The 23,921-nt window shown below is 42.7% G+C and overlaps 1 protein-coding gene across 1 annotated transcript; it reads right to left on the reverse strand.

Moving 5' to 3' along the window:
* Positions 1-4,405: 4,405 nt before the first annotated feature.
* Positions 4,406-22,484, reverse strand: TMEM214 (transmembrane protein 214). Its single transcript, XM_063299996.1, has 17 exons — positions 22,252-22,484; positions 21,091-21,296; positions 19,794-19,944; positions 18,360-18,494; positions 17,094-17,176; positions 16,717-16,822; positions 15,649-15,730; positions 14,882-14,983; positions 13,467-13,608; positions 9,526-9,617; positions 8,970-9,018; positions 8,396-8,509; positions 8,172-8,289; positions 7,947-8,043; positions 7,581-7,749; positions 6,508-6,659; positions 4,406-4,909 (listed from the first exon to the last, which is right to left on the reverse strand). The coding sequence occupies exons 1-17, from the start codon at positions 22,394-22,396 to the stop codon at positions 4,783-4,785; spliced, it is 2,070 nt and encodes a 689-aa protein (XP_063156066.1). The 5' UTR covers positions 22,397-22,484; the 3' UTR covers positions 4,406-4,782.
* Between the last annotated feature and the right edge of the window lie 1,437 nt (positions 22,485-23,921).

A 23,921-nucleotide genomic window follows, 5' to 3' on the forward strand; every position in this document is an offset into this window, starting at 1 on the left:
TTGAGGCAAGGGAGGGGGGTCTTCCCTTTAAGAATGAAAGGGCAGCATTAAAATTGAAATTGGAGGATGCGGGCATCGATCCCGCTACCTCTCGCATGCTAAGCGAACGCTCTACCATTTGAGGTAATCCCCCTCTTCTCTTAGGGGGCTTTCCTTTTTGGTAAGAAACTATAATTGTAGAACTTCTTCATTGTAAGATTCCTTTTTCAATAGCGTGTGCACTAATCATGGCAGGTGTGCAGATTCCCTATATAAATGGGGTAAGATACCATCTCCAAGGTGTGACTGTGGGGGCTGACAGGCAAACTGTTAAATGCATAATACAAGAATGTGTGACTAGCGCCTAGGACAGGAACTTCGCTGATTTCCTGATGGCAACTGATGCTGCAAAAGACTGCATTTGTAATCTTAATGTTTGTTTTTAGTTATAAATTTTTATGTACCTTTTTATATTCCCATTTTTTAAAATATAATATATTTGTAATATGTATGATGTGCTGCCATACGACAAATAAAATTGTTTTAAGTAACTCAGAATTATGATTCCATCTTTGGCAAGTCTGGTTCCTTTTTGAAGCTCTATAATTGAGCTGCTTCATTTGGCATGAAGGGACAGTATTGCCAAGAGTCTGGAGGGAGCAGCACGCACAGTTCTCATGCAAGTCAGCCAAAACTCTTACTTTAGTCAAGAAGAGCTCTGCAAGAGGGCTGCAGACTGAGGTGGCTCTTGCAAGCAAGAAACTGCTAGAACCGAAGGTTGTAAGACTTTCACCCAGAAAATAGAAAAAGGAATAATCTGTAGGAAAAGGACTGCACTTTGAAGTGCACAGAGTTAGGGCTATTGTAGCTGGTCTGCAAACACCTGGACAATTACTGGATGGCAGTAAAATAATACGGAAAACTCGGATGCCATCCATCAATCATCCAGATTTCTGCAGCTCATACATGGTAGCTGTTGTCTGCTAGAAGAGTTGGGAGAGGGGCCAATTCTGGAAGGTGCTTGGACCAAAGGATCTAAAATCCACAGCAGTATTTGGGTTCTCATGCACATGGATGCTACTGCAGACCTCTCTCCCTCCAGCAAGAACTACATTAACAGAGACCTTTTTTTCCCATAAAAGGACAAACTGACACAGCTCTGCAGAAAAGGGAGAACTAAATAGTGGCCAGAGGATATCCATGATATCACTAGTAAAATGATGCCATGCTCCAGCTACAGTGTTGGAGGACTGGATTATCCTACATAACATCCTAAAGGAAGAGCAAATTGGTTTTTGACAAAGCTGGTTTTAGATCAGGTAGACCAGTTGGTTTTAGACTTAGCTGAAAAAAATTGTAATGTATTTAGCTCCATGGATCACTTGTGTGCACCTTTATTGATTTCTGGGTGGCTTCTGATTCAGTATTGCAGTTTATTATTGAATAAATAACTGAATAACTCAACAATTGATAAATGACTTCTGCTCATAGTTAGACAGCATGAGAGAATCTTCCTTGCGGATCAGCAGGACTCTTCTCCAGTTAGCTTTAAAGTGCTGTATACTTGCCCCAACTGTTCAACATCTATATTCTTCGATCCAGTTATTAAAAACCATAGGCATTTATGCCCGTAAATTGGCAAACAGACATCTCCCAATTCTGCTATATGGAAATGATGATGTTATTCTATCAGTAACTGAGGCAGGTCTAAAGAGGGCAATTACTGCCTTGGCTGAACATTGCCAAGAGGAATGGTGATCAATTACCAAAAAATCCCAAGAAAATGGTCTTCTTTAAAAGACTCATGGCCCATAGGTGGACTATCTGTACAATTGAACACCTTCAAATACCTTGGGGTTGTATTTAAAGCGAGGAGGGTCACTTGTGCAACTTAGGTTGCCCATCTTACACAAGGAGTACCTCAGCCATTGTGTGATTCCATCATACACTAGGAGATAGTTCTCTGTTATCTGCTGCCATCAAACTCTTTCAGGCAAAAGCTCTGGCACAACTTCTACTTGGAGTAGCACTTGGGCCAAATAATAACTTCAGGCCACTGGAGATCTCACATTCCAGGTTGCTCAGAGTTATATCTGGCACTCCTAAATGTATTACTGCTGTTCTTGGGTTAGAATCTATTCTTACCAGAGTAGAAACTAGAGTGTGGATACTAGCAATTAACTTCAATTAAATTCAGCTTAACTGTCTAGGCTGGCCCACCTCATTTTGAGTGATAATTTCCAATCCAACAGGAAGGAGGCTCTTAGCATTTTGTGGTCAACTCCCAGTTAATTTATGCACATTATATGAGGACCAGGCCAAAGAACCTATCACGTAACACCTCCTGGATAGAGCTGCAGTTCAGGCTAGATCAGTTACCTGGTTTCTGTGGAAACCCAACTAGAGTCATGGCATCTTATCTTTATGCACTGGTCTATTGTTCTCATCATCCCTTGAATGTTAATGGGCCTTGACAAGGGCATATTGCCATGCCCTTTCTTCTGGGCTGCTGCACAGCCAGCATGACAAAACTATAATCAGCTGCTTGTGCCCTTGGTGGAAGAAATCAAAAGAATTACACATGTGCTTTTACATTGTAGCTTTTATCTGGCCTTACACCCAATTTATGCTGTCTTAAGAATGCCAGGGAAGTCAGAAATCTTAATTAATAATACAGGCTTCCTATTAGCTGAGAAGAACTTTCAGATCACTTACATTGCCAAGCTGTTACCTAACTTCAAGAATGTACCAGGTGATATATCCTGAAGATTATGTTCCTCCTATATTAATATATCATCATCCATCTTTTTGTATTTGTTTGTTTGCAGTTGTTTTTCTTTTATTGACCCTTGGCTGTAACAGTTTTTATTTGTTTTGACATTCATAGAGGCAGAACAAAGCAGATCAAAAACAGAGATAACTTAAGGAGAGGAAGGAGAAAGTGTCTCAGTAAGCAAGAAATTTTGAAAGGGCCAGATGGCAGACAGACATGAAAGCAAGTAATGTAACCAAATATACTTTCCTTATTGTACATGAAAAGAGCCTCACACAATTATCATGACTGAGTCCACCATTATAAGTCTGCTGAGCTAAAGGGAGAGATGTGCTGCATAGAACTCACTTTTACAGCTGACTCACTTTTACAACTGAACTATGAATGCACAACCAGCTTTCTCTTTGTGCATCCCAGATATCTGACTACAGCTCTGATCAACAGACTAGAAATGTACAACCCAATGCATTTGTGGGTCTCAGAAACCTTGGGTATTGTAGTCCCCAAAACACATCCAAAATAATGAAGTTATTAAATATATGAAGAGCAGTCATATTAAGTATAGCTAAATTAAATCAAACCAAGTCTCTGTCTTGGTGACATCACTTCTTCGTGCTAGTCTGGCATATTTTTGGGCACATCACTCAAGAGTAAAGTATAGCCCTTGATCCAGAAACTATGCGCCCTCTGCTCTAGACAATGGGAAGTGTATAGCAGTACATCCAGAGGATACCAGTTCAGGAAAGACTGATACCAACTGGTGGGTAGGAGGGGCAAGCCAAAAAGAAGAACCAATCTCCAACCTATTATTTCCCCATTGCATACTTTTAACACATACACATACATCAAAGCTCTTGGCTGAAAGACAGCCAAGGGCTCTTCAAGATATTTAGGGCACAGTAGGGTATATAGCTCAAGCTCAAAGCCAAAAGGGCATTTACAAGAAAACAAAGCATCTAGGGAAGGAGTGTGTGTAAGAAAATGCCACTCATAGGAAGACTTGCTTGGAGATGTCTACTGACCTAGCTTAATTCATCCCTTCTCTTTTTTAGTTTAAATCCAGACCAGGAGGCGGGGAACATCTGGCCCTCAGCCTATGTGCACCCCAGAATTCAGACCTCTGCTAAATGATTTGCTGTACCAGATTTCTCGTAAGAAATAATCTGTCCTGTCTGGCCAGAAGTTAATGAGTGGCCCACCCATGTTGATCTCCAGGTCTATTACTGCTTAAGTTTCATCCATTCCAGACTGCTACAATTTATTCTCAAGGGAACGTGGCTCCCAACAGAAGAAAGGTCCCATTCCCCCCACATGCAACCGACCCTTGTTCCAAAGTGAAGTACCCCACGCCACTTTGCATTACCTGCTCCACATTACAGTAAGGCAAAGGCATTTGGGGGGAAAGCCATGACCCTTTGCTTTCAGTATAAAGGAATTACTGTATTAACCACTGTGAGGAATGGCAATAGCACAACATTGGGAAATGAACAAGAAGTATCTCAGATACAATAAAGATAAGAAAAGGAAACCAATAAGGTAGCATTCAGTATGAGCAGCAGACTGTAGAACTGGCTCAAAACTTCAGGGGCACATCTGTGACAAAAGCTAAGAATAAAAGGAAGAGGTCCATGCATAAAGTGATACGAAAGGAAGTCACTGACCCAGCAACCAATTTATTTGGGATAATATTACTGAAAGAGGAAGTGTTTTTCCACTTGCAAAAAAATAATTGCTGGGATATGCATTGCTCTCTTAAAAGCTGTCATTACCACTGGAGCCTGGAGCAAGGAGACAGCTTGCCAACAGCTGCCTGGGAGGGCCTCAGCTGAGAACAAGCCTGACAGCACAGCAGATGGGGAGCTTGGAGACATCTAGTCTGGGTAGCTCTGGGTTTCTGCAGCAAGTCAAAGTTGTTTGTTCTTTGTTTTGATGGTCAGACTAAAGAATAAGCAAATTGGTTCATCCTGCTTTTGCCATCCAGACAGCAGTGGCCTAAACTTCATACCCAGCTTCTGAGCCTAGGATCACTGCTAGTGCCTAGAGATAATGGCAATAGCCCAGTCCTTAATGGCCACAGTTGTATCCTGCAGGTATGTCCAAGAAGTTTGGATAAAGCTGGTTAGATGCATTTTCAAGCAGGTCCAGGACCCTTCACCACTAGAAGAAGAAACAGAAACTGATTAGAGGCTACAAAGACGTGTGCTGAACAAGAGCAAGTCAAAGAACTAAGGTAACCATTGGTGTTGACCTGACTGAAAGTAATGTGAAGAAATTTAGATGCTCCATGAATTCTATAACCTGCTTATTAGATAGTTGCAAACATACAAAAACTATAGATTTTAAGGTGGAGCTGGGGAGCCAACCTCAAAGGTGTACCCTTCCTGCATGCTTTAGTCCTGTCACAATAGCCAGATTTGTTCCACACCCCTCCTAAAAGAAGGCATGGCTCAGCCAAGGTAATAGAGAATTACCACAAACAGGCTTTCCTACTGGAATGGCTGCAGTTCAGTTCTGTGTCTACCACGTGCTTTCCTTGATTTCTGACATAATCTGTATTCTTTTTATAGTGGGAACAATGTTTCCACTTCTTGCCTGAAAGAAGCTTGGGTTCAATATCCTTCCTGCCATACTCTGCCTGGAGTACAACAAGCATGGCTTATTCCCTCCATAGGGTGGGGAGTAAACCTGGTCCTCAAATGGATTTCAGTTAATGACTACTTTTGGGTCACTTTTCTTTGGTGTAAGCAGCTGACTCTTCAGTTACACTTTGCAGTTGTGTTCCATCCAGATCAGAGGGAAGGATAAAATAGCTCAAGCCTTTCTTAAGTCATTTCTTTTTAACTGGCCCTAATGCTGGTTAAGAATTTAAATGAGGAAATCTTCCATTTCTAATGGCTACTCTGTACTATAATTAAAAGAAACATTCATATTAAGTTACCTTAGCCAGGGATAGGCACCCTGCAGACTTTTAGATGACACTGGACTCCATCTCCCAATTTCTTTTATCATGGGCAATGCTGGTTAGCACTAATAAGAATTGAGAATTTAACATTTGGAGGACTACGAATTGTCCTCCTCTGTTAAACAAAGTGGGATTATGTACCCACAAGCCAATATGGAATGTCTGTGTAGCATCCTGATAAATTAGCAGGCCAGAAGCCCAACATTACTAATCCATATGGCTGAACAGCTTGGTGACACAGAGACAGAAAACAATGCAAATCTGTTTCTCTATGCTCATTTTGCATCATTTTTGCTCTAATAACTGCGATTGTAGGGAATTAAAACCAACTCCTGAGGCCCTGCCCACACATCTCCAAGCTTTGCATCAGGGCCTTAGAAGCTAGGATATTTTAAATAATTAACCATGGGAATGCACAGGGTGCCAGATTTTTACTGAATCCACACTTCGTGTTCAAGTTCTGTAACAAGCAACTCATGAACTTGTGCATAGTAAGTGCATTCAGAGTTCATCACCCACCCTCATACTATAGCTATAGCCAGTCTGCTGTTTCTCCCCAATCCCATTTTTTCAATGCTCCTTTCAGGACACATTGGAGGGCTGTCTTGTGCATCTCTGAGCAGACAGATAGTCCTCTGACTGGGGATCCTCAGACAGTTCTCCCTCATCACATGTATACACACTTTAATACTCCTGTATTCCTATCTAGCTTTAGCAAACACATAACTAGCCATGCCAAAGTGGATTAAAATCAGTTCTTTGCGGGGCCCAAAGACACCCAGACAATACATACTTGCAGGAAGCCAACCACATTTTCCAGGTTCTGTCCAGTGACACAGCAACATAGTCCACAGCAGGCAGAAAGTAGTTTCGCATGAGGAACAGCAGTAATTCTTTGAGGTATTCAGCACCATGCAGCACAGAATCTGGCAGCTGTGTCTGAAGCTACAGAGAAAATAAGGATGCTCAGCTGGGCAGTTTTCAGTACTGGCTACTGGTCTACCTGCAACTCACTGGCTTAGAGAAATACTAGTAAAAACTCATTACTTGGTAAGTCTGAAGAATGGCCATGTGCCAGGTCCCTGTTCTTCAACAGGCTGCTCCAAGGCTATTATTTTGATTCATATACCAATGACACAGAGCAACTAACAGCAGATGGTTACTGTGCCCAATATTCCTCAGTTTTATCACAACAATACAATAATACAAATAGCTACAACCCACGAGATGTGCTATACTATAATTTCCATCATTTTCAACCAGCATTATCCCTAGCCAACACTCTGGAGACACCAAGCACAGAAAGGTGTAACATACCATGCAAATTATCCCATCCAGAGAGAGAGGGGAGAAGACACGAACACCCCCTTCCCTCTAAGGAGTTCCTCTGCAAGAGGAATGGAAGCACGAAAGGCTGTAACTCCTCTCGGTCAAGAATAGGCATGGCAATGGAATCTTCACTTGCTGTCGCTGATGCTTCCTGCCTGTCCTGTATGGCTTCTGCTATCTGTTCTCCCCAACCTTTATTATCCCTCAGAAGAACTATTGTTGCTCCAGCCTCTCTATTTTCTTAATTATGTGCGCAACCAGAACCAGGCAAGGTTGTGAGCAGCAGATGCAGAATGCCAATGAACTAGTCTTAACATTCCACTTAGCATTGCAGATCTGTCCACAACACGACAGGGCAACTACTCTGCCTCAGTGTGGTCTACATAGCCCCAACTTCGTTTTTTTCCTTCCCACCGTCTGAAACCTTCTGTGCTTCTGGGCATTACAACTCTATATTTCTCCTCTGTTCTCAACTCCAAATTTCCAACCTCTACCTAGTAGAGCTTGGCTGGACAGCCAGAAGTGCAGCACTCTTACCCATTCACTGAGCCTAGGGAGGTTGTTGCTGAGCCAGGCTAAGTGAGCAGAACACTTCCCAGAGATATAGGTAGCAGTTTCATTTGTCTTGGCCCAGGCTAGCTCCAAACTGGGTCCGAGCACAGTTGCCACTTGAGAGTAGTAGACTGGTATATTTGTTTCTAGCCAGCTACAGGGAGAGAGAAGAGAGGGAATGAGGCTTTGCCTTGAAAAAAGGGATCACTCTCAGAGGCATTATCCAGCCAGATGGAATAACCTCTCAATTGCCTGTGGTTTTGCATACACACAGATCTCTTCTGGATGCTCTTTTAGAAAAAGACATCTATGGTGCCCTCTTTGCTGAAGCAGCTAAAATATATTACTGACCTGTATCCTTTTATATAGAAATGGGAAACTTTGTTCCAGGCTTGCTCAGAGGCAGACAGGATGCCAGAAGAACGAAGGACACGTGCAGAGGCAGAAGCTGCAAAACAAAAAAACGGTAATGACAACTTACTATCAGGGTGAAGCCCATGTGTATTTCAGGCTTATTACAGGGAGCTAAGAAGCACCATTTTACATGCCTTCATTTCTCCAGAAACAAATTCTAACCTTGGAAGGAGCCATGAGTCTTGATATCATGCATTAGCAATCCAGCAGTAAATACAAGGAGGACTAAAACCAGCCATGGCCAAGGAAACCCACCGGCTTTCATCTTCAGCAGCAGGTTCTAAAGAACAAAACCAAAGAAGCAGTGCTGTAAAGCAGGATGAAGCAAAGGAGAACCCAGACTGGTTTGCCAACTCATGTGCTCATCCCATCAGCTAATAAATTACCTTGCAGGCAGCTCTACAAGCTGCTACATCCTGAACACTGTTTGGTCCTTTCATAGCCAGCTCTTCATTTGTGACACTGAAAGAATGAACTGTTTCCCGTAAAGATTTTCGCACCTAGAAAAGAAAAAGTCCAATATACAACCAGTGGGAGTGGGATAACCATGTGCTTTAATTAAAGGGAACATTGACAGCCCATCTGCATAAAGCCTTCAAGGTTCATCACTGAGCTTAGTGTCTCTAATCTGAGTCACATTCACAAGTGAGATGGGCACAAATAGAACTATTTCTTAGTCAGTTGCAAACTACAGAGAATCTCTTCTCACTTTCTATTTACTCATACATAATACATCACACTAAATTCAGCATGAACACCAAACTGCTATACCATATGATGAAAAACAAAAAAACAAATACTTTGTAGTACATTAAAATTGATAAACTCCTTTGCATTCAATCAATCTACACTTCAGGTGTACATATAAATATTCATTTGATAGTCATCACCCTTCTCTGACATCGCCTACTCAAGTCTTCCATGAAAAATGTATTCCTTGGGAAAAGAAGAGACACAAACCCTTTTGGGAGTGTTGTCCCAGGTCTCCAAGAAGTGATTCAGGAGCAGGCTGAAAAAATAAAGAAAATATATTAACCACTGGGTGTTTTAAATAACTTTGTCTACTGAATTCAAAGGTATTGGAACACAGGAAGTGTGGAAACAGGGCTGGGGAAGGCCTTAGGAAAGAAATACCATTCACACCAGTCCCACTACAGTATATATGAAAAGGAAGAGGCTGCTATGCATCTTAACAAATGATTAAGTCAGTTAACAGCTTACCATGCAGAGTCTGATTAGTTTTATCTTGATTAACTATGGTTTTGTGGCACAGCATGTTGTGTTAAATCAGCCCACCTTATTAGTTTACATTGCAGTGTATTATCCTAATCCAGAAAAATGGGTTGATTCAGCAGGCAGAGCCAATGTATTGTGTGAACATGGCTGCTGAATTCTCCTATCAGAATATAAACGATGATCCAACCATTGTGATTAAGACAAATTAGCTGTATATCATGCAAAATACAATATGGCTAAGTTGCTCAAGTGATCGAGTAGCACCTTTGTCCATCCTTACCTTGACTGTGGGAGGTGTTTGATGTATAACTGCCTCCATACATTGAAACTGAGCGGATCAAGGCTGAGGCACTCGGTCAGACAGTTCAGGAGCTGCACAGGGCAAGTCAAAATAATTCTCAGAGGACTGAAGGCTAGACACTGGACACTTCTATGATACAGGAGTCATAGTGCAGTCATAATACCACAGGTTTCAAGAGAACAGACTTAATTTATCAAGTTTCTGATGCCTCTGCATCAAAAAATGCTGTTCCCATACAATGTGAAAATTCTCCCCCATCTTTGGGACATGTTGAAAAAGACAAGGTTGTCTAAATGTTGCTTCTTGAAAAGGCTAAACATGGGGGATCTCATACCTACACCAGAGCTTTAGAGAGATTTCTTTCCAGGTCTATAGCCCCATATCAATGCCTGCCCCAAATTTAAGGAGGCAAGAAATCACATTTGAAATGGGAGAGCTTGATTATGGGGTTTGTGCATGCATCCTGTGGAGCCTACGATTTTGCAGGCACTTTATTCTTATACATCCACCTCTGCTGAAACAAAGGCAGCAAAGCACAGAGCCATTCGATTTTATCAGTGACAGAAAATAGTCATAGCTTAAAAAACAGAGCAAATGCTTCACAACAAAAAAGATGCTTGCTCCATTCCTGAGCATCTCCAATTAAAAGAATTATAACTCTCAATTTGAGGTTGTAGCTCTCAAGCTACAACCACGTGAGTAAACAAAATAGTCTGGCTGGAACAATTTGATTTCATCCAAGGTAAAACTCTTCATCTTGTAAGCTTATCTTGAACCTCCCTGAGGTTCCCTCTGATTCAAGAGAGGGACAACCACCAGTATGAATTTTAAAACCTGTAAAATCTTCATTAAAATAAAATAAAATAATCATTTTGGATTAAAAATGAGAGCCAGTGTAACATAGTAGTTAAGGTATTTGAATAGCAGCAGGGAAAGCAAGGTCCACCCTCAGCCATGAAAGCTCATTGGGTAAATTTGGGTCAGTCTCTCAGCCTAACCTAACTCACAACCTAACTGCAGGAGAAAAATAGGAGGAATGTTACGTTCCTTGAGCTCCTGAATGAAAGGTGGGCTATAAAAATAAAAAGGAATTACACATTGTAGGCCAACAAAGACAGCTGCATTTTCAGAGCCTTAAAAAGGTGGGAGTGGGGGACACTGTGCTGCAGTCAGGTTTCCTCCTCCCTAAGTCAGCAGTTCCAGACTGTGGTGAGAGAGGAGAAAAGGTTGAGCCTCAGACGCCCTGGTTGGAATAGTCCAGGGCTCAGCTCTCTCCCACTTATCAACATCTGCGTGGAGCCGCTGGAGGTCAGTTGCACATACGGGATAAAGCATCTCCACCCTTGGTTTGAGCAGAAGATGGACTCCTCGCCCTGGTGCCATTGGGGTTGGAAAAGAAAAAAGAAGTCCAGGCTTAATCCCAGCAAGGTGAAGTGGCTGTTGATCTGGAAGGCCTTGAAAACGTGGCTATTTACCCAGATGTACAGAGTAAGGAAGATGACCTTGACAGAGATATGCATGATCCATTACTAGGGCGATGAGAGGTGAAAAATATTTCAAGTCCACAACAAACAACATTCATAAGTGGCTCAGACAGAAAACCTCCTTAATTCACTGAAGTATGAGAAGGGGACGGAGGTACAGCACAATCAGACTTGCAAGATTCTGTTATTACAGCCAATCTCAATAAAAGTAGTTTTAGCCATCTTGTGGAGTTGATTTCTTGGTCTGGCCTACCTAGAGAGGCTGACAACAAAAGAGTAGTTGGGACTCTCCTGTTTGTGAAGTTTGCTTTGTTGTTGAATTGCTATCCAGAGTTGGTTTGAGGTGGGCAGCATACAAATTGAATAAATTAAATTAAATTAAATTAATTATTCAGAAGGCTTCTGATTCCAGAGGAATTCCAATTTTGACTCTGGGTTGAGTTGTTCTCCCCTGTAAAGAGCAGGCTTGGAGTCTGGGGGTTCTCCTGAACTCATGGCTCCTGCTAGAAGCACAGATGCAAGCCACTGCCAGAACAGCTTTTGCCCACTTTTGGCTATGCAACAGCTGTGGCCTTTCCTGGAGTCACAGGAAATCACTCAGGCGCTGTCATCTCATAAGCAGATTGCTGTAATTTGCTATACATGGGGCTGCCCTTGAAGACAATTCAGAAGCTATTGCTGGTTCAGAATGAAACCTGTCTGCACAGTAACAGGACAAGCTTGATATAGTCATGCAAAACCACTACTGTGGGATTGCACTGGTTGCCAGTTGACTTCCGGGGGTAATTCAAGGTGCCGGTTATTACCCAATAAAAGTATGGGACACTGTTAGCCATTTAGAATCTGTGGACTGAAGTGAGATATAAGCATAATAAACAAACAAGCAAACAAATAAGCCACAGAGATAGGCCAGTGCAAAGGACAACTGGACAGGCTAGCTATCCCTGGAGGAAGACCCCTTCTGAGGATCTTAGCGAACAGCAGAAATCTTGCAGGAGTCTCTCTCTCAGATGTTCCAGGCCAAAGATACTTACGGCTTTAAAAATGGTAAGCGACACCTTGCATTTTATTGGAAATAAATTGGCAGTTAGTGTAAAGATATTCCAGAGACTAATCTGGCTGCATTTTATAACAGGTGAAATTTCAAAATGACACACAAGAACAGTCCCATGAGCAGCACATCATAGAAATCAAACCTGCAATTTATCAATGAACGTGCTACTGATTTAAGGTCATTATTACCTAGGAACGGATGCAGGTGGAGTATCAGCTGAAATTGCTAAAATGACTTCTAGTCATGGAATCTACCTGAGGGATCAGGAAGAGATCTAGTATGGAGAGTAAGGAAGGTGATCTTGATGGAAACATGCAAGAACTGTTACCTAGGCAATGGGGGTTGTTGTAAGTCCAACCTTCACCAAATAGTGGTCCATCCAAGATAGTAAGGTTACTATAGATGATTTCAGCAACAGACTATTATCCCAGCCAGAGCTAAAGAACTAAAGGGAGTGTGTGACCAGCAACATGCATGAGAGCTAAGATCAACTGTGTTCGGCCTATAGTCATCATGGCTACTGCTGTAAAGGCCTAACACAGCCTGTCTGAGCTGCACCAGACAGGCCAGGCCCAAAAGTGTATAGTGAAATCATCTTGCCTTAATAGCCTACAGGATTCCAGCCCTAACTCCAAGATGAACTTGGTTTGGTCAGCTCAGCCAGGAAGTTCGCAAGACTGGGAAGTAGTCAGTACAGAAGCTACATCCCTAGTTTGGTCCTATTTCAAGGTACGCAGATTTAATAAGGCCGGGCTCTGACCAAATTTCTGGAACAGATAATGCCATTCATATGGACTACAATTAGATTGTCTCCCCACTCACTTCCTCTAGCCTGTTCCACTGCTGTACAGCAAGCCAAAAGACACTCACTCCACACAAGCCAAATCAGTTCTTTCATCTATGACCAAATTACAAATAATTTTAATTTTATTCTTTGCCAGTTTGGCACAGAAACAAGCAAAACTAGGTTCTGTGAGCAATTAGGGCTCATTACTTAGAGATCTGTGTTAACAGGGAAACTGGGCGATATCCAACATTAGTATTAATAAAAATTGTTCACATTAATAAAACCAGTAAAATTGATTTAATTTTCTAAATGATTATGTCAAAAATTCTGAACTTCCTAGGGTAAATTCTGATAGCAGTTGGCTCTGCAAAACCAGCAGACTTCCTCTTTGTAAGCCTCACTCTGTCACAGAAAAGACTGCCCCTTGTATGATGAGACCCGGCACCGAAGGATTTCACTTGAACACGCTATTGTGCCCTAGTGAATTGGGTGCCACTTTTTAATGCAACTTACTTGTTGACTAAATGTTGCAGCCTGTCCAGTTGCTTAAGCACTATGTATGTTCCTTCTGGCCCTGTTCCCCTCCCAGCCTCACCTCTTTCTTCATGTCACTGGAGTAGCTGGGCATGGTCCTAGAGAGGAAGGAAGGGAAGTAAGTGTGCAGGGAAGTCTCAGGATTAGCGCCAAAGGCCAACACTTTCATGCGGGGATACAATTGCCGGAGCTGCTCCTGCAGGCTGAAGAAAGAGGCAAACAATATCAGTCCAAGAATGTCCCAAATGAGAAAGATGTCCTTCTGCAATAGACATCTTCCATGCGTACCAGGAAGGAAAACCAGATTATAGGGGGTTGATATGACTCTTCATTTGTTGCATCTTCCCTGCCAAGATGGTGCAATCATTCCCTCACATGAAGGAATGTTGGGGAATTGTTATGGCCTCCATTGTTCTAAGGCAGTGTTTCTCGAACTTGGCGATTTTAAGATATGTGGACTTCAACTCCCAGAACTCCCCAGCAGCCATGCTTGCTGGGAAATTCTGGGAGTTGAAGTCCACACATCTTATAGCTGCCAAGTTTGAGAAACACTGTTCTAAGGCTACAGAAACAGTGCTTGACAGCAAGTCTTGGGGCGCTGTGCTCCGCTGCTTAAGGCACAGAAATATCTGTCAACAACCCTGTGCAAGAGAAACAAGGGAGGGGAAAGGAGGGAGAAGAAAACCGGCAGGTGCCAAAGAACAAACTCAGTGGCCGCTGCCTCCTTTTGCATGCCAATTTTGTAAGTTCACTAAAGAGTAACTTCAAAATGCATGAAAAAACAAACAATTGCTTATATTGAAAGTACTGGGTTTGGTCAATTATAAAGTCACCAGTAATGTATTATGTGTTATTTGGTGCCTGACAACTAATTCTACCTTTGAACCGGTAATATATTTTGCAATTAAAAAAAAAACCCTGAAGAATAATAAAGTTTTTGCTTAAGTCAAAAACTGAAGTTGGAGTAATTCATCTTGCTATGGAAAAACTATCAAGAAGAAAAAAACGACAGACATACATGGCTGCAGAAAATGGCTGGTTTGTGTCCTACTTTTTACTTCTTGTAAATTTTAGTATCTAGTTATTACTGCTCCATTTGTGTAAATATTGTGGCCTTTTTGCTTGTACTTCTACCTCGCATTTACTATCATCTCTTTTGGCTGCTTCTCTGACAAGGGAGCAACTTTCATTAAATAAATAAAATAAGTATAAAAAATCTGGCTGGCTGGTGAAATACAGTGCCTGCTCCTGTGAGGATTCTAAGGGCCATCCATCCATCCATGAGGAGAACAGTGTGGCAAAAGTTGCCCTGACTTAGCAGTTATTTGCCCCAGTCCCAGACTGCCTGCTTTTTTTCTGCCCCACTATTATCCCAAAGTTCTTCCATCTATAGAAGAGGCATTTCTACCGCAATATTTTCTGTAAGAGGGGAGGTGGACTTTCCATTGTGCATGATTCTCCTTTTGGTTGACGTACCTGGAGGATAAAGAGTTGTTGGGCATGAATGCAAAATCCAAAAGAGGGAAGAAGTCTTTGGGCCCTATCATGCCAAACCCTTTTGTCAAATTGGGATGCATCCTGCCAAAGAGAAAGTATGGTTAGCTGGCTTAGCCTGCCCCCAGACTCCTGGCTATCACCATCGAGTCAGTCTCATTCCAAATTCTTCTTCCACATCCAGTTCCCCTCAAGATCAGGATAATTCCCAACACACATATGCAGAAAGGCTTTAGTAATCTGAAGATGAATTATCAGAGCTTTTAGCATCCTGGCCTCCCTCCTTCTGCGTCACCAAGATTCACCTCCATCTGTGAAATCTGTCCAGCCCTCCTACTATAGGACCAAGACTCAGCTCCCTATACAGCAAGAGCACAAACACTTAAGCTGTGACAAAACAGATGAAACATGGAGGAAAAAGAAGTAAGTGAACTGGAACTGATTCCAGGGTTGCTTAGCTTTGTTCAGAACATCTGTGAGAGAGCTCAAACACACACCATTTTACATCTGTATCTGAAATAAGAACAGAAAGGAAACATGGACTAATATTTCTTCAGTTATTTTGCTGCTTTTGAAGCCTCCTGGAAAGTTATACCAATTTCTAAATTACAGTCTAAAACCTTTCCCGTTGGTCTGCATTTATACAGAAACAAATTTGGGGTAGAAGGAAGGATTAAATAACCTGACAGCAAAGTCCACATGGACGAATGTTTTCCAATAACAGCACTCCCAGCTATACATCAACTCACATCAGCAGCCGATCCAAGTAACTGATGGCATATGGAGAGAGAGATTTGATGCCCAGAACCGGGAGCATGATGCCAAGCCACACTAGGAAGAGAAGGGACATTACAGTACTTTTGGGGGGGAGGGGGGAAAAACATGCTGCATTGATAACCTTCCATTCCTCCATGAAGGAGTTCAGCACTGTCCACTCAAAGGTAGGGGGTACTCCTAAGCAATCTCCCTCCCAGGCACAGACTAACTCTGTTTCTGAAGGTTACTGCTCCATGCACATGCAGAAGGTAATTTGCCAAAGGAAGGGGCTGAACATAAGGGGGTCTTGTCACTCTCTGGGAACAGCTTTGCTCTTCCCACTTCTCCTGTTGGGAGTAAGGCTGCCCTAAGGACATAAGACAAGTGAAGCTCTGAAAGCTACACATTTAAGCTGCTTGACGTGCCTTTAAATGGCTGCTACTGACGTGCCGACTTTTCCCCTGTTGTTTCACTGCGAAAGTTTAAAGTGGAGCACAGCACTATTTCAGCATAAGCACTTTGAACTGCCTGTTTTTGAAAGAGAGAGTGCAGGGATGAGATTCAGCCAGCCAAAGTTAGGGCACAGTCAGGAGCTTTCCCAAGTCTGTTCCAACGTCTGAGAAACGTTAACAGGATGGTTGTCTCACTTAACGTGTGGGGATTTATGAACATGAAGACTTCTTCTCTGGAGAAACTTCAACTCATAGCTATTATTAGATTCCTTATGAGATACTGCTCTTTGGATGTTACTTACAAAACAAGTTTAGCTAGTTTGAAAAACTTTTTCTCTTTACTCTGAATTAAACATGCAAGGTTTTTTATTTTAGGTTTCATTCCCAGACTCTTTTTGAATGGTCAGTTTTGCTTTTTATTATTTCTATCTGCAGTAGACAGTAGCTTTAGGAATATCTAGGCAAGCAGGCTTTTACAGACTATTTAAGTACAGATGTTAAAATAATGCCATATGAAAAATATTCAAATCTTAGTTTAAAGGCTGCCATGAATTTCAAGGCATAAAAAGCAAACGTTCCTGATGACCATAAAAATCCTGCTGTTCTCACCTTTCAGCCCTTCTGTAAGATCAGCAAAACCAGCTTGCCCCAAGGCCCACATAATGGTCAGACATTTGGGTGGCCGATTCTGATGGGATCTCAACAGCTCAAGATACTGAAGCAGAAAAGGCAAAGACAATTTAATGTAATACTCGTAGCAGGAAAGTATGCAAAGCAAGTTTCTTGGACTCACTCTGCATCACAGGGACAATGGCTTCTTGCTAACTGGTCTCACCCAACATGGCATCCTCAAGCATAAAGTACTCAATCCATTTGGCACTCCATGGACCAAAGTAGAGTTAAAGTCTTCCAATATTCAACTTTACAGAGATACTCTTGAATAACCCACAGACTCCTTTTTAGAAGAAGAGACCCTGTCAACTCACCTTGCTCAAGTTTGCTGTAGCCACTTTGGGTTTGTCCAGTAATATAGCCTGTATACAGATCCTATAGCTGTGCAGTGACTCCCCTGAAAGATAAGGCAATTAGGTCATGGGTGCATAGGACATATTAACTTAGACATCAAATGCCTACAACTCATGAACTGCAATCCACACTGAATCTCTGCAGAAACAGACAAAATGAATGGAACCCAGACTAGGCTATGCTCGGGATATGCACTTTGCTTTCCTAATATGTGAAATGCATTACTTTTGCCATCAGTCTTCCTCCATGAATTCGTCATGACCATAAAAATAGAGTGAAATCTTGTTCTAACAAGACTATTTGTGGGAGGGAGTGTCCATTACTCTTGAATGTCCATTTAATACAAAAGTACATCATTGTGGAAATTTGTATTATTTGTGTAATGGCATCGTTATGCAAAAGGATGCAAATGATATCATTTGCACAAGGATTTTAGCACACAAATTCACACCATTTCCACAATGACATCATTAGCCAAATGACAAAAATTAAATCATGTCCATTTATTGTGTAATCATATCATCACTAAGTTATGTAAACTGACATAAATTATACCATTTGCAAAATGATGTTATTGCAGAAATGATGTAAATGGCTGCAGATTTCATAAAACCAAGGCTCAACTGCCTTGTCTGGACTTCTTCAAATGCAACATGTGCTTATCATTTGGTGGGTCTACTGCATCCAAAGTCTACTAAATGAGCATCTATTATTAAGGGTTCACTGTGCCCATTTGTTCTCAGATCTTCATTACTGCAACACAATCGGGTTGTTTTTCCACCCTGGTCTTTCTGCTATGATCATCAACTCTTATTCTGCATTCCAGTGACTACTCCCACTAAATTCCTCAACTGAATCTTTTCTTGCTCCTTTTGCTGATGCCACAGCTGACACATCCTCTCATGGCTGAAGACTCTGCCCCCAGCTCAAATGCCTATGGTCCTCATACTGCTTTTATCAGGACCATAGGATAAAAAAATCAAGTTCAGCAAAGCACTTTTTCCCTCCGTAATATCCTTTGGTAGGAAGTTACCTTGATGGTCCCACTTCTTTTAGAAATCGTTTCCAAAATTAAAAGTTCTTGAAGAAATGACCTGCCTGCCATTAGCTACACATAAAAGACACCATCATCCTGTTCTCAATTGCACTTAAGTGTCCTCTGCCTGCGTGGCAGAAGCTTTGATCCCAAGATATATTAGCTGGTCTCTGTTTTGCTCTTATCTTACCAGGAGTCTTGTCCAGTTCTTGCAACATTGTGTAAATACAGTGGTCAAAGAAAAGCTCTAAGACACCCCCAGCTTTCAACAGCAGGGACTTGATGATGCTCCTTAGTTCTTTATTCACCAGACAGTAGGGATAGTCTGCAGCCAAAAATAGTAATAGCAAGATCAAGATTTTAGTCAGCATTCATACGGCACTGTTACCACCACCACTTTTCCACACTCGTGCTGGAAACAAGCACCCTAAGTGGGGCATGATCAGGAGGCCACTTCTGAAAAAGAGCATCCCTGAGTGTGCTAGAACGTTACTGGTAGATTATTGGAACCTGTGAGTATAGTTGCTACTTCAGTAGCATCATACCACACACCAAGGAAAGAGGCCAAGACTAATGTTGTGCCGTACTTTCACTCCAATTGCAGAAGAGGTTCAATTAGAGCAGGGGCCCTTATCCCCTAAAATAATCTATCTGTGGGACCTCTCCCTAACTAAAACTGCCAGAATGCACTCTGAAGGGGTTCCCATTTAGTACCACATTCTTCCTCTTTTAAGGGCAGCTCCTCCTGGGCTTCTTGGGGGTAAGGCTGGCAGCCTGTGCACCATGACTCTTCTACAGGAGGCCAGCACACTCAGGCTGCCTACAGCGGGTGTGCAGACTCAGTGTCAGGACAAGATGAGACCAGGCAAGAATGTCTTGTTCCTGGCCAAATCTGCTTGGGTAGCGCTCAGGAGCAGGTTGAGGCCGTTGCAGGAGCTGTTGTTGTGAGCGCAAAGGCCACTGAAATAATCCCAGTGCCTGGATCTCACGTAGGGTCCAGCCCAGCTCCAGCAGCTCAGCAAAAGCCACACACATCTAGGCAGAGTGGAAGCAAGTGTGGTTCCCCCCCCAAATTCTTCCCCCCATGCACAGTTTGACAACCTCTGCATTCCACTTCATGGAATGCATGTTTGGACATCATGTTTGGCAAAGTCGAGGGCCAGCGGAAAAGAGGAAGACCTTCAGTGCGATGGATTGATACAATTACAGCAACGATGGATGCAAACACTGGAACTGTCAGGCATATGGCGCAAGACCGAACAGCATTTCGTTCTAATAGGGTCGCCATGATTCGTAAACGACTCGACGGCAACTAACAACAGCTTTCCACTTTCCTCTGTATAGCTTTAAGCAGAACAACTCAACTGCAAGCATACCAGGGCATTAACTATTGTGGTCAGGCTGTCCCGTTAGAGCCGGAGAGCCAAACAAAGCTGACGAAAGGTATTCTATGAGGCCTAAAGTGATTTGGCTGAATCAAGGAATATCTGCTCTTTCCCAGAAAGGGCAACCACAAGTAGAATAGTTTGAACAGCTACCTCTAGTACATGTATGCTTATGCTAACAACAGTACTCCCACTCTTGGAATGACACACAGCAACATTAGTTCCTTGGTGCCACCAACCATGTGGGTGCTGACTGAGGGTGGGCTCACTCTTCATGGCCTGCAGCTTGTAGTTCAGATATCCAGCTAGATCTTTGACCCACACAGAAGGGTTCTCTGGGAACAGGTTCAAGCTTTTATCAAGCTCTCTCTGGAGTTCTGATAAATCAAGCTGGAATTAAAAAAAAAGGTACAGTGAAGAACCAGAACGATAAGAACTGCCAACCTAATCTCAGTTTTGTTTGCAGATGGGGGAGGGGGCTGAAATTATAATGCAAACTGGGCAGCAATAGTCTTTCTGGAATCAGGACTGTATGTGGCCTTTGAGTAATATTACCAGGAGGTGATAATTTAAAAAGTAGCGTCCTAACAAGCAGGAACCATGCCGAGACGAGGAACAGGTCTCTAGTGTTTTCTTACTGCTACATTAGACAGAAAATCCTAACAAACTGAAGAAGCGTGAGAAAACCCATACAGATAAACCCCAAAAGTCAAGGTGGGTCTGTTCTGTGTCTCTTTGAATGGCAGCTCAAATTCTCGCTACTACGCATGTGTTTTCCCCCCTGGATAGGGGCCCCCTCCTGCTCACCATCAGTGCTCGTGACAATTAGGCAGGGCAAGGACAAAAACTAAAGTTGACTCAATTTCATTTATATATAGTTAAGATTAATTATAGTTATGATTTCTTCTCATATGTTTAGTAATAATCCCCTTTGGTCAAAACTATAAACTACAGTTCAATAACAACTTTTAACAACAACTATATAAATTTGATCAATAAATAAATAACTTTTGGAGTAGCTGTGGGGCACACAGGCTATACAGCTCTTACGTATGTGAACCTATTCAATGGAGAAACCAAGGGAGCCTAAAATGGGAGTGAGTTTGAGGATGGACTCTTCTGCAAACAAACAAGATAAATACTTACACACACAATGCTAAGATTATTTTTTTTCCTAAATAAAGAATATTAGTCTGAGAAAGAAAAGCCACTACAAAGTCCTTCTGCAATCCTTGCTATCCTGAGCTGGTATACAGTACTGGAAAAAGCACAGTAGCTCCAGATAGCAATTTACTTTCCCTCTGCAGAGAAAGAGCAATGTAAGTTTAACTTAAATTGCACACCAACAACTTGCATTAATTCTTCTTGGGTCAACTACTGTGGCTTCTACATAGCTGCAATTAAAAGCTTGCAGCTAATAACATTACCAGACAATCAATCAGCTTTCTACACATTGCCTTCGCTGTTTCAGGGGCAGCCGCTAATTTGCAATATAATACAAAGATATGGAAGAGAAGACGGAAAGATGCCACCGACCGCTTTCAGCGCATCCTCCAGAGTCCGGCATTTGATTTGCTTGTTCTGTCCGCTGTCTCCAGCTGTCCCTTTCTTAGCACTTTTTCCAGGATTTTGCTTTTTCTGCTGTTGGCGTCCAGGCGGTGGAGGCACCTGTTCTTTATTCTGCTTCTTCGTTGATTTCTCAAAGCCAAGCTCAAAGAGAGTTTCTGAAGTAGTAAGAGGAGCTATGAGAATAGGAGAAAAAGGGGAAGTGAAGCCTGACCACTGAGATGGCCGGTGTTCACTCAACTCACTTAACTCAGTTAAGGAATCAACCCATTTTCTAGGTTCACACAATACATTAAACAATAAACCAGCCAACCACTATGCCACAAAGTCAGAACTAAAGTTAACTAACTTTATATGTTATCTAAATACTTTTCTCAAGTCATTATCTAATTTATTAAGCACATTATGCGCACAGCTTATATATATATATATATATATATATATATATATATATATATACACACACATACATATATATATATATATATATGCAATATATGAATTCCACAAAATAACTCTGGCATCATGAAAAGATCCATGGTTTTTGAAAAGGGCATATTCAGGTGGTTTTGTTGCAGAGCAATGCTTCTTCTTGTACAGACATGTTCCCATCTCCTACATGTCCCAGATGCACTATCTCACCTCTGGGCTCAACATAGAAAGAACAAATCTGTAGAAAGTATAACCAATTTTAAATATAGGGGAAATGCTTCTGAACATCCAACTAATGATCTGGAGTTTCAGAGGCACGGGTGTTCAGTCAAGACCTGCTGTCAGAGGTGAGGACCTGTAACATCTACTTGATAACTGGAAGGGTCTCTAGATCTCTGCTTGCTTCCCTGCCCTTCCAGGCCTCCTGTCTGTTCGGTGGCAGCGAAGTCTGTCCCAAGGCTGGGCTTAAAAACCCAAAGCAGAGCCACAGAAAAAGCATAACGTGGTGTTCCAGCACACGGCCAGATTCCTTTCTGCTAACTGGCAAGCCCTTCCCGTGTCTGCCACCTCGGAAGAACATCCCCGAATGCAGAGGTCTCTGTAAACGGCTCAGCCAGCCCGCCTGCCTTCCTTCCACTCCGCAGGCTAGGCTATCGCTGCATATGGAGGCTCAACTGTGTGTCTGTTCTCTTCACTCACTGGGCGGGGCAAGACCGCGTCCTCCGTTGGCGTCTCCCAGTGCCTTTCGCCCTACAGAGCCGCCGCTGCCGCTGCCGCTGCCGCCACCGGTGGCCCCCCTGCGGGAGGGCTTCCGCACCACCTCCCAACGTGCCGTCGTAGCCATCAGCCTCCCTGCCTGTTCCTACAGCTTCGCCTTCTTAGATCATCAACGCGCGCCCGCGCAAGGAGAGACGGGCCGCGCGCCTTGCCTCGCTCGCGCAATACAGCCTGCCCATTCGGCTCCCAGGCCGCGCTCATTGGCGAGCCGCCCCTTCCGCGCGAGCCCGCGGCGAACATTGGTTCTGCCACGTCCCCAAGCTCGCCCGCCTCCCCGGTGCGTGACGCCCGAGCTCCGCCTTCCCAGCTAGCAAATGACCGTGGAGCGCGAAGTCTCTTCCTTGCTTCCGGAATCACGGCGGAGTCCCCGCGACGCCGTCAAACGGGGGAAAAGCCTTAATGGAGCAGCGCCGGGTACTCAGTAGCTCCTTGTCTCGGCTCTCGAGGGAATTCAGCTACAGAAAAATTGCTTTTGGGGGTGACTGAAAAGCTGGATCAGATTCTGCCCAGCCCGCTACTTCCTAGATCCTTGCAGCAGACCCAAGAACGCGGCACAAACGAACCGTCCTTGCTCAGAGGTACATCGCCTCTGCATATGAAAGCTTCACCTTCGTGCCTAGTAGCTCCTAGCTGAGGCACATCTGTTCATTTATTTGACGCTGATGGAACAAGCGCCATAAATCATTCTTTTTCGAAAAGCTGAACGTGAAAGCAACTCACTCGCTGGGCCATTGTTCCATATCATTTAGCATTCAGTGGTGGGCTGCCTCTGTACATAAACTACTACAGTTGGACTAGCAAAGAGGCCTAAAGAGAAATGCATTAAAAACCCTAATCTACCACAGAAGCACGTAGCAAGGGTGATACTGTTTGGCTTTACTGTAGAAACGTTGCAATTAACCATTTTCTTCTCTAATAGGCTCCAACTGCAGGATTACAATTTGGTCCAGCAAAACAGTGGTTGAGACCTGTGCTTGATTAGTCAAAAGACAGTTCAAATAGGGCAAGGGGATCCTCCAGAGTTGTATTGGAAGCCTCAAAACAGTGTATATGCAATAGTGTATTTGTGTTACCCATGATCTCTCTGCATCTCAATATGAGATGTGCCCCTTAGAATGGCCCCTTATATATTCATGGACTGAAGTAGAACCTTTCTGCCATCTGGGTTTTATTGCATTTTGCATTTTTTATATTTTTACCTTTTATTTATATTTATAGTATTATTTATAGTTTGTACTGAATTTTAAATTTTATTTTTACTGTAAACCGCCCAGAGACCCTCCTTGGGGGGGAGATGGGCAGTGATAGAAATTTCATAAATAAATAAATATCGTCGATCCTCATGAATGGCAACTACTGTATTTTATCCTTACTCTCCATGAATTGGTTTAAACTATTTTTAAAGCAAGCCATTTGGGTAGCCATTGCTACAGCTTCTAATAGCAAATTCCAGCTTAACTGAGCTCTGTATGAAATACTTTCTTTGACCTAACTCCCACTATTGAATTTCATTAAATGATCCTGTTTTTTAGGACTTATTTTATAACAGTGTGCATAATTTTTCCTTTGTATCCCCATCCTGTCTTTTTTCT

Source organism: Candoia aspera, chromosome 1 (genome assembly GCF_035149785.1).
Source record: "Candoia aspera isolate rCanAsp1 chromosome 1, rCanAsp1.hap2, whole genome shotgun sequence".
Lineage (NCBI taxonomy): Eukaryota > Metazoa > Chordata > Lepidosauria > Squamata > Boidae > Candoia > Candoia aspera.